We start from the raw sequence: 12456 nt of genomic DNA, 5'->3' as shown, positions 1-12456 counted from the left end.
CTCTTTCGATTAGCATCAAGATACCTTATAAATGTACCATTTCACAGATAGCATAATACATACCACGGTCTTGGGTTTGTAAAATCGTTCCGACCATTTTGGATGTTAAAAATCAAGTTCAAATTTGTACCTTAATATGTAATAATTGTTAGGCACTCTTAAAGGCTGTTTTGGCAAATTATGTGAGAAGAATGAGTTACTACTAATTAATTCTGAAACGTCACTAAACCATGTAAGACTGAGCCCATGCCATGTGTTCCAAAAAAATACCATTAGTATTAGTTTATAATAATCACTGATACTATTGTTAATATCCAATAGCGTTATCTGATAAAGAAAAGGAATGGAGTGTTTGCTCGATTATGTTAATTTTTAGAATGCAAACGTTTCGTTTTGTTTGCCTTTTGGGGTAGGAGATGGAGCTAAGTAGTTAAGCGCTCGCCTCGAGGTGCGATGGGTCACAGGGTCGATCACCATCGAAGTGCTCGAGTTTATTCCCATTCCAATCAGCGACATCAAAGTCCGTGGGATGCACTGTTCTTGTGATACATATAAAAGATTGCTTTGCTTATTTCTGTGTGATAACAGCGGGCTCTCTCTCTCTCTCTCTCTCTCTCTCTCTCTCTCTCTCTCTCTCTCTCTCTCTCTCTCTCTCTCTCTCTCTCTCTCTCTCTCTCTCTTCGTCAAAGGTGAGTTTACTCTCTTACGATTAGACGTCAATATCCAACAGTTTTATCTAACAATTTAAATGGATGGTATGTTTACTTGACACTACAGCACATTGAATAAGTAATTATCACTCATTGAATGTTAAATACATTTGGTAAGGTCCCAGTGGCATAGCGGACACGAAAATACTGTAACATAAAAATTAGTTTCCCAGTGGCATAGCGGACACGAAAATACTGTAACATAAACATTAGTGTCCCATTGGCATAGCGGACACGAAAATACTGTAACATAAACATTAGTGTCCCAGTGGCATAGCGGAAACGGAAATACTGTAACATGAACATTAGTGTGCCAGTGGCATAGTGGACAAGAAAATACTGTAACATAAAAATTAGTGTCCCAGTGGCATAGCGGACACGAAAATGCTGCAACATAAAAATCAGTGTCCCAGTGACATAGCGGACACGAAATTACCGTAACATAATCGTTTTTGATTGCAGGTTTTCCTAGATTGAGACCGAGATGAAGTCTCTGGTTCCGAAGATCATCAAGATGAATGATTTTCGTTTTGGTTACAGGTTTTTCCAGACCGAGCCCGAGATGAAGTCTCTGTTTCCGAAGATCATCAAGATGAACGAGTCCAACCAGCTGGAGTGGGACATCGACAACGAGATGCTCACGAAGCACGCCGTTACGGTGCTCGAGGGGCTGGGCGCCGCCGTGGAGAACCTCGACGACTCAGACTTTCTCAACAGCGTCCTCATCTCCATCGGCCAGACGCACGTCAAGAGAAACGTGAAACCGCAGATGCTCAAGGTGAGCTGAATCTAATCAAAACGTACAGACAATAGTGGGGTAGGGGGACATCTGTAGTCCTTCCAGCAAGGAACGCCTTTTTCATACTATGGAATTTACTATAAGTTATTTATTTCTGAGCAGATTGATTTGTAAATTGCACACAAAAATAGTTTGTTTCTGTTATTTCCAAAGAATTTTACTTTTCTTCTTCGAGTAGAGAACTTCTCGTGGGTTGTACGATCGAATTCCCTAGGCTGACTCAATAGGTTCTTCTCGTCCCAGCCAGTGCCCCACGACTGGTATATAAAAGGTTGTGTCTGTGAGAACGTGCATATAAAAGACCCCATGCTCAGGGCGACCAACCTAATGGAAATATGTTTCTGGACTTTTCTGATATTTTCATTTTTATGCGCGCGAACGCCCTTTTCAAAACAATAATTTAAAGCGCACGAAAACGTCATTTTCATAAAAATAATTTTAAACAGTGCGAAAATTGTCATGTTTAGCATGATGCTGCTAATGTAAAACCTCAACAGGTTACCTCTCAAGATGGTGTGTAAGAATTATGAAATGTCAATAGCCGATGGTTAAATAATTAATGTGTGCTCTACTGGTGTCGTTTAGTATAACAAACCTTACTCTATCAGGCAGTGTACAGTATGTTGTGAATGACACCGTTTTTTCACAGTAAATTACCCTTTGCTTGATGTAGAAAAAGTTCATATGGATTTTTGTAAAATGATATTGAATGTGAAAAAAGGTACAATGAAAGCAGCTGTGTTAATAGAATTAGGAAGATTGCCTCTACATGTAGTACGTAAAGTAAGAATTGTTAAATATTGGTTGAAGCTTTTAGAAATGAATAATCTTGAAATCAATATATGATGATATGTTAGCAAGTCAGGAATCTTTTAACTGGTTACACCATGTACAACATTTATTATTTTCTTTAGGATTTGGAGATGTATGGTTTAATCATCAAGTTGATAATCATGTAATATTTATAAAAAGAGTTAACATGCGCCTGTCAGGTCACTGTATTCGAGAAATAGATAAATTGTTGAACAATTCACCAAAAAATAATACTTTAAGGTATTTAACGGATACGTTCTGTTTACAATATTATCTGAGGATATCATTACATATTTGTTATGCATCTCTTATCACAAAATTTCGTGTAATGTCGTATGTGTAGTCGTGATAACATTGAAGATGAATTTCGTTTTATTTTAATATGTCCATTGTATTTGCATATTCGCGTATTGTATGTACAAATAAACAATACTACTGGTTAAGACCGTCTGTTTTTAAATTAATACAATTACTGTCTGTTCAGAATAGAAAACAACTTTGTAACCTTGGAAAATATTTAAAATATGCATTACATTTAAGATCGCAACATATATAACTGTCCATCCTCCAAATACACATCCACTTGTTTATGTTTATGCTGATGAGTATTTATATATGACTTATATTGTATATACTTGTATGCTTATGAGCCACACGGCTTAAAGTAAATAACTACTACTACTACTACTACTACTACTACTACTGCTTACAAATACTTCCATAAATTATCAATCTTGATCAATCTCTGCTTTATAAGTAGATGTCATCACAATTATTTAGAACCCCATTTAGATTCGTCTATCTTGTACAGGGTTAGATTCGTCTGTCTTGTACAGGTTTAGATTCGTCTGTCTTGTACAGGTCTTGTACAAGTTTAGATTCGTCTATCTTGTACATGTTTAGATTCGTCTGTCTTGTACATGTTTAGATTCGTATATCTTGTACAGGTTTAGATTCGTCTATCTTGTACAGGTTTAGAGTCGTCTACCATGTACAGGTTTAGAGTCGTCTACCTTGTACAGGTTTAGATTCGTCTGTCTTGTACATGTTTAGATTAGATTCGTCTGCCTTGTACAGGTTTAGATTCGTCTGTCTTGCACAGATTTAGATTCGTCTGTCTTGTACAGGTTTAGATTCGTCTATCTTGTACAGGTTTAGATTCGTCTATCTTGTACAGGTTTAGATTCGTCTGTCATGTACAGGTTTAGATTCGTCTGTCTTGTACAGGTTTAGATTCGTCTAACCAGTCTTTGCAGTGTCAATCTTCCTACAGGCAAAGTAGCAGGGATGGTGCATGGTTCTGGAAAGTAACAATCCTCCTATATCCGAAAAACCTAGTAAACCATAGGAACGCTCACGACATTGTCTAAACGACTTTTACAGAATTACGATTTTGAGAATGTTATTGGTTTTGTCGTTCAGCTTTTTAAAAGTTGCTTTATTTTCCAGAAACTGTGGCCATCTTTGCAGCACGGACTGAGGGTGACGTTGGGTGACAGGTACACCAAGGAGGTGAACGAGTCGTGGAAGCGGGTCTACCAGTACATCGGCATCCAGATGCGGAAGGGGATGGAAAATCCGGATGCGGAGTTCAACGAAAATATTGTAACATAAAACCACTGTTCTAGTGGCAAAGCGGACACGAAAATACTGTAACATAAAAACCAGTGTCCCAGTGGTAAAGCGGACACGGAAACACTGTAATATAAAACTATTGTACCAGTGGCGTAGAGGATATGAAAATACTGTTTTGTCCCACTGGCATAGCGGAAACGAAAACACTGTAACATAAAACCATTGTCCTAGTGACATAGCGGATGCGAACGTACTGTATTAAACCAGTGTCCCAGTGGCATAGCGGACACGAAAATATTGTAACATAAAATACATTGTCTCAGTGGCATAGCAGACCTGACATCGATCTGTAATTAACTTTCACGTGCCAAACAAAAAAGAGAGATGTAAAACTCGTTTAATTTACTCTTCGTTTGTGGCGAATCATGGAACACAATCTCATGGCTGGCGTTTCGTGATGAATAACCTAGAACGGTCGAACTAGTTTTAGTGAAGTAACTTCTGAAGAATTGCGTTGTGTCTTGCTGTTAATTAAGGTGCGTGCATTTTTTATCATTGTTCTATCAACTGATGACCTCAGCGGAAATTATTGATGAACTAACAAGGAAGATAAATAAGAATGTCGTGTCACGAGTTTGATGGTTCTGTTTCAAGAACACAGTGGGTGGATTAGAACTGCATACACTATATTATTTCGTCAGAGTATAGAAAATGATTTGGTAACAGTTAATTGTAGAAGTACAGTAATTACAGAAATAAAACGACAAAACTGTAATACATGATTTGGGCCGTATATCAGCACAATGCGGAGTCGAATGGGCATTTGGCAAAATAGTGGATGATTCCATGATTCTTTAGGGACGGTCCATAAATATCGATGTGCTTCACAATCCGAACAATGTTCGGAAGTGGGGTAGAGGGTAAAAGCCATGTTCGGATTGCTTTTCAGGTAAAACATCGGTCCATCGAATGTCAATGTTTCTTACAATTCGAAACAAGGGGGAGGGGGTAAACGCCATGTTCTGATTGCTTTTCAGGCCATAACATCGGTATTTTGGGGGCTAGATTTTGCGGCGGCGCTCTCTACAATTGTACAATAAATGTCATCTCGTAGTACACATTATATCAATGTTTTTATGTTAGGATTAGGGGGGGGGGAGGGGGTCAAACCTAATCCTAACATTGTTAGGATTATGAAAACCATTGACATTTGTGGACCGACCCTTATCTAGTACAATTATCGCAAGTCAGAATAATTAGCGTCTCTGGTTCCATGATTACCTGACACATTCATTCTTAATCCGACGTTGCCACCGCGAGTTAGGAAAGCAAGAGTTTAGTATTGTTGTTACCGTGACTTCCGCCACTTGCATTATTATCATTATGTGTTATATAAATGTATGAATTGATACTGAACGAGAACCTGTAATAGTGCACGGGATCCACATGCCTGTTGTTTTAAGACAATACGTATCGTATTATTAATTGTAGAACATTTAGGAGTTGGCGTTATACCTATTAAAGTAATAATATGTATTATATGTATTTGTAATAGACCCATCAGAGAGTGTACGTTAGCATATACGCGCCTGATATTCCGAAATATAATTTTCTAATAGGCTGTCACGGGGATTCTATAATACCCGTAACTGAATAAAACACGATTATCCAAATATCTCTCCTAACTGTATATCTATTAGATCTCTCTGTAACAGGCTGTTAAACCCTAGTATGGCTCGTCTAGGTATGATCAGAGATACGATCTTATATAAAGTATATATTATTATAGCACGTTTAGTTCACTAGAAAACACAACAAAACACAATACACTTTGGAATCTGTATTAACCTACGCTGACAAATGTACTGCCGCAGTAGTTAATTAATAACAACAATAATAACAACCCAGAACTGATCACTTAATTAGTTAATCTCTAGGTGTCTAGTTTACACAGTATGCTAATCACTTCACCGTAACACAACACCCACACGTGTGATAATTGAGAAACGCTAACACACACACGTGCGAAAATGGAGAATCACTTCCAGGGGAACTTAATTAATAAAGGAATTACAACACTATTCCTAACTGGTTAAATTTTAATTAACCCTAACTACTCATTCAATAACCTTGTAATACAGAATTAATACTGGTACCTATCACAATGAAGACAATAACCTACAGTTTACCTAGGTTCTCTAGGATGACTGGCTAAGCTTTATATATATATATCAGAACGGTGAGCCTACAGATTACTGCGTCAGATTACCGGCAGCACCGTCTAAATAATATTGGTATAATACAGTATTAAAATATTTAAAGTCACATCAATCACATCACGGTTATACACAGAGCAGAAAATATATATTTACCAAAGTCCCGTCTGAACTAATATAGATCGTTCAGTGGACGACGTCCGTGATCCCCTGGAGCCTTCCTAGTTCTCCCAGATATCTCTAAAATCCTAGCTATTTATTCAAAACTCTCAGAGACAGCGAATATCGCCTAGGGGTACAAAGCGGTACCTCACGTATCATGTGAATTTTCCACAACCACCACGCCGGCATATTTTTCTCTGATCGTCAGACTGGCTGTCGCCATCCGCGAGCAATCCCCTGGCCATAAACAGCACTACCGGAGATATTACGTAACTACTAGCCACATGGCCTCCACACCTGCGCTGGGTGTGTATTAGAAAAGCTCGATGACCGTCGCGCAATTAATATCGCCACAGGCGAAAACAAAATTAAGAGCATGTACCGTCACACACCCTCACCTCAAAAAGGATATTTCCTCTACTCTAGGAATAGGGAAATATACTACATTAAAACAAAAAGGTGCGTTAACCGATGCATACGGGCATTTATAACACATGTAATAATAAGGTGACTACCAGTAATCACACTGAGTCTCTGAGTCCCTGGTATACAAATAAAATATATATAAACAAAACAGAAATCAAGAATGTCAACACATTATCATAACGTTCAACTTCGGGGCAGGGCATCAGCGATTACATTGGATGTGCCCTTGATATGTTCAATGGTAATTGGGTATTCTTGCAGAAGAAGACTCCATCTCAAAACTCTCTGGTTGGAGGCTTTCATTAGGATGGTCCAGTCCGTCTTCGTCTTCTTGGAACAGCACAGCTCCAGCACCCACGTCACTGGCATCCACAGCTAGCTTGAACGGCATTCGGTAGTCTGGTGCTGCCATCACGGGAGACGAGTAGCGCATCTGCTTGAGACGGTTGAATGTCTTCTCGCATTCACCTGACCACTGCAACTTCGTTTCTTTCTTTTTCAGTGTCGCACGTTTTCCAGGTTTTCTCCGATAGGCATGCTGTCGAATCGGTGTAGCGTTGGGTTCCGGCGCACATCCTGGCTTAAGGTATTAGTAACCGTTGGAAGGTCCTGACAAATGGAAACATTGTCTTGTTTCGACGTAGTCAACTTTGCTCGCTGGGGGCTCAAGTCTGCTAGAATCTGGCCGTTGGCCAACTTGACCTCTGCAGTCTTGACGTCATCACAGGAAATTGAGTGACTCTCAATTTGGACCGGTAACTCTGGAACTATCGGCAGTCTGTCAAAATAACCTTTTAGCAAATTGATGTGACAATACCTACTTTTCCTAACCCTATCAGGAGTGTTTATCACATACCCTGTCTCATTAACCCGTTTGTGCACAACATAGTGCCCGAAATACCTGTTCTGCACAGAACCCCGTTTAATGGGAAGGTACAGCAGCACCTTATCCCCTGGTTTAAATTCCCGACTCCTAGTCTTCCTATCAAACACTGATTTTATTGTGCTCTGAGCATGGCTCAGTTGCTTCCTAGTCTTCCTATCAAACACTGATTTTATTTTTCTCTGAGCATCGCTCAGTTGCTTCCTAGCCTTCCTATCTCTAACTCTCTTATTCATTAATACTCCCTTGTCCATATCATAACTTGACATCTGATCCTCCATCTCACCCTCTGTTAACAATGTAGTGCGAACTGCCAACAATTTTGGATCAGCCCCCTGCTCTAGGATTAACTCTTGTCTATTACAAGGTGAGTCCCCTCTATCAAACACAACTGGTTCAATTCCCCTCTGCGGGAGATCAATAGGTTCCACCACATTTAATTCCTCAGTTGACTTAACTACCATTTTACTGATAACCTCATCCACTCCAATTTCATGGCTCACACACGTATCAGACAAATCACAAATATCCTCTGGGTCTCGTGTTACCCTACTGGCCATAGCCCTAGTCATTACACACGCAGGATATCTAATCTCATCAACCTCACTTTCTCCTACTCGTAAAGGGCTGTCTTTAATTAACAACTGGTCACATTTCGGCTGACAACACTGACTAGTCAAATCATTTCCCAACAAAACTCCTATGTTTTCAACGGGCAAGTCCTTCACAACACCCATAATGACTGGTCCCGTCACAAACTTCGAACACAAGTAAACGTTATGTAATCGGACAACCATTTTTTCTCCAGTAACTGAGGGTAAAGCCAAACTACGTCCTGTATCTGAATTTTCAATACCAGTTAAACACTTTTGCGTTATCAGCGACTGACTACACCCGGTATCTCTATAGATTGATATTGCCTTAGGACTCAATTCTTGTTTCACATCACAAACCATACCAGTGGACACATACGGGTTTACTTTCTCTGCCATGGGACTAACCATTAACTCTCTCGCTAACGGAGCTGACCTCACTAAACCGACCACTTGCGCATTATCGCGTTTCCTTTTAAAACAGTCCCTGACAAGATGGTTATCCTTTTTACAGTAACTGCAATGTGGACGAAAAGTTCGTGCATTGGCTGATAATGCAGGCTTATCCTTACTTTGCCCACCAGGTGCATTCCTTGCCTGACTAGCTGACCAACTAGATGACTCTCCCCGATAGTTACTTTCCCGGGAAAAACCTGGCTGAAATTTCTTCTTATCACCCTGTTGTATAGAGCTACCTTGTACTGCCTGAGCTTTGTGTATTAACACGTAGTCATCTGCCACTATGCCTGCCTCCTCTATCTTTTTGACATCACGATCCTCTAAATGAATACGTAAGCTAACTGGTAATCCATTTTTAATGTCCTGTAAGATCAACAACTCCCGTAACTCGGTATATGACTCTACCTGATGAGACACCACCCATTTATCAAACATCCCTGCCTTCTTAGCCACAAACTCACTATAAGACTGACCCTGCGTTTTTCTCAACTCGCTATACCGTAACCGATAATCCTCAGGTCGTAATTCATACGCCCTCAACACTGCCGCCGTAACTAGGTCGTACTGACTTGCTCGCTCATCACTCATTGAATTATAAGCTACACTAGCCTTCCCCTTAAACTTAGACACGGCTAACATGTCCACTTAGACTGCAGCCAATTTAGCTGCTTAGCGGCCAGTTCAAAAAGTTGAAAGAACCATATCTACCTCCTGGTCATCAAATACAGGCACTGATCTATAAGCCTGCGACATGTTAAAACCATTTCCTGCCTCACGTCTAACTTCTTCAGTATTCAACTTTAACTCATGTTCCACTATTAATTTTGCTAACTGGAATTCTTTATCCCTATCTCTCTCTTCTCTCTCTCTCTCTCTCTCTCTCTCTCTCTCTCTCTCTCTCTCTCTCTCTCTCCTTCTCTCTATCCTCTATCTCTCTCTCTCTCTCTCTCTCTCTCTCTCTCTCTCTCTCTCTCTCTATCTATCTAATGCACGTTCTTCTCTTTCGTACTCAAGCTTTTTAAAAGCTAATTGTTGTTCCACACTTAACTCATTTATCTCTATCTCTGGAACAATCTCACTGTCTTCCATAACAGGACTATCACCAAAAACTTCCTGGATAATAATTGTCCTTATATCTCCTAAGGTTTTAGCTGATGTTAAATCAATTTCTCGCTCACCCGCGATTTCAACTAATTCGGCCTTACGTGCTCGCTTAATCTCCACTACACTGAGCGTAGGCCTATCCAGCAAAATCTTATCCATGTATAAATATGACGCACTTATTATTAATTAATTTTCTAGTGAACAACGTTGCTACTTCTAGTTATTTGTAAAAATCATTTATAAAGCCCCCATTTACAAACAATACTTTTTTAAATGTGCATGTCTCGTTTCAGATCCCGGACGAGCGCCCCAATTTTCTACTCCTGTCACGGGGATTCTATAATACCCGTAACTGAATAAAACACGATTATCCAAATATCTCTCCTAACTGTATATCTATTAGATCTCTCTGTAACAGGCTGTTAAACCCTAGTATGGCTCGTCTAGGTATGATCAGAGATACGATCTTATATAAAGTATATATTATTATAGCACGTTTAGTTCACTAGAAAACACAACAAAACACAATACACTTTGGAATCTGTATTAACCTACGCTGACAAATGTACTGCCGCAGTAGTTAATTAATAACAACAATAATAACAACCCAGAACTGATCACTTAATTAGTTAATCTCTAGGTGTCTAGTTTAGACAATATGCTAATCACTTCACCGTGACACAACACCCACGCGTGTGATAATTGAGAAACGCTAACACACACACGTGCGATAATGGAGAATCGCTTCCAGGGGAACTTAATTAATAAAGGAATTACAACACTATTCCTAACTGGTTAAATTTTAATTAACCCTAACTACTCATTCAATAACCTTGTAATACAGAATTAATACTGGTACCTATCACAATAAAGACAATAACCTACAGTTTACCTAGGTCCTCTAGGATGACTGGCTAAGCTTTATATATATATATCAGAACGGTGAGCCTACAGATTACTGCGTCAGATGACCGGCAGCACCGTCTAAATAATATTGGTATAATAGGGTATTAAAATATTTAAAGTCACATCAATCACATCAAGGTTATACACAGAGCAGAAAATATATATTTACCAAAGTCCCGTCTGAACTAATATAGATCGTTCAGTGGACGACGTCCGTGATCCCCTGAAGCCTTCCTAGTTCTCCCAGATATCTCTAAAATTCTAGCTATTTATTCAAAACTCTCAGAGACAGCGAATATCGCCTGGGGGTACAAAGCGGTACCTCACGTATCATGTGGATTTTCCACAACCACCACGCCGGCATATTTTTCTCTGATCGTCAGACTGGCTGTCGCCATCCGCGAGCAATCCCCTGGCCATAAACAGCACTACCGGAGATATTACGTAACTACTAGCCACATGGCCTCCACACTTGCGCTGGGTGTGTATTAGAAAAGCTCGATGACCGTCGCGCAATTAATATCGCCACAGGCGAAAACAAAATTAAGAGCATGTACCGTCACATAGGCATCCTCTTCTTAAGCAGGGGTGCAGAAAGTACTCGCCCACTCGCCAAATGCGAGTAACTATTCTGACGGACGAGTTAAAAAATACTACTACTAGTCCGACGGGCGATCTGTCTTTCTCCGTAAACTCCCCCTCCCCCATCGAATCCGCAACTCCGCATCAGCCAGACCATTCAAACAAACTGTTCAGAATTATGACGAAATACACAATACATTTACCGTATTAAGAATAAACGAGAAGAAATGTGAAAAACTTTTATATTTTTATTATTGTTTTGTTAATGAAGGTTTGAGGGGTGCGGGCTTGATTTTGTTTACACGTGATGTTGATCACTTGACCAACTAAGTGACATTAATGTTTTTGTCAAATTTATAGCTATCATTTGAAGTGTATATTATAATACTGTCAAACAATAATATATTGTTCTATGGGCTGGCGGACTAGTAGAAATACTGGCGGGCTAGTACGTTTTAGTTGGTTCTGGTCCGCAGGGCTATTCAAATATATTCCATTTAGCGACCGTGTGCCGTGCGATAGCATCGCTTGGGGAACATAATATTTTGGGCTATCGCCAAAAGGCCTTTATGACGTGCGATATAGGATGATTTAGGAATTCCAAATTGGAATCCATCGTTTCATCGCATGATGTAAGGCCAATAAGCTATAGTGAGATGGGGACTCTAGCATATGATCGCTAAGTGGAGAACAGCAATTAGATATTATATGCCATTTGGTGTAAACTATTCGTATAATAGTAACCGACATTGGCTAACGTTAACCATGTCGTTTACCATCTTAAAACTTTGTAAAATGGTTTATGGTAGCTGGCATTGGCTAACGTCGTTTACAATCTTAAAATCTTTGTAAAATGGATTATGGGTAGTCGACACTGGCTAACATTAGCTATGTCTTTTACACATTGGCTGGAGGATGTAATTCTGATTTCCATATGAGTAGCAGGCTTACAAGAAAACTGTTTTATCTTTCTGACGTTATAGCCCATGGCATAGCTTGCCTTAACATCTATGGAATTCGCCCCTGTATTGTGTATCCAAATCCTCTATAGAAATTAGGGGCAGGGTGTAGTCAGTGGTACAGCGTTCGCCTGAGGTGCAATGGGTCATTGGATCGATCGCCCTCGACGATTTCCAAGTGTTGTCCGTCCCAACCAGTGCCCCACGTTGGGTACATCAATGTCCGTGTTATATATTGTCCTGTCTCTGGTTAAGTTGTATGTACAAAT

General features: G+C 39.8%; 1 protein-coding gene across 1 annotated transcript in view; it reads left to right on the top strand.

The window, feature by feature from the left end:
- Positions 1 to 3936, top strand: part of LOC121370017 (neuroglobin-like) — a 38763-nt gene extending 34827 nt beyond the window's left edge. Inside the window, exons 2-3 of the mRNA XM_041495111.1 lie at positions 1251 to 1488; positions 3772 to 3936. Coding sequence (XP_041351045.1) covers positions 1251 to 1488; positions 3772 to 3936 — 403 coding nt within the window. The remainder of the gene's footprint in view (positions 1 to 1250; positions 1489 to 3771) is intronic.
- The last annotated feature ends 8520 nt before the right edge of the window (positions 3937 to 12456 follow it).

This window comes from Gigantopelta aegis, chromosome 4, assembly GCF_016097555.1.
Source record: "Gigantopelta aegis isolate Gae_Host chromosome 4, Gae_host_genome, whole genome shotgun sequence".
NCBI lineage: Eukaryota > Metazoa > Mollusca > Gastropoda > Neomphalida > Peltospiridae > Gigantopelta > Gigantopelta aegis.
This window is presented reverse-complemented; position numbering and strand designations above follow the sequence as displayed.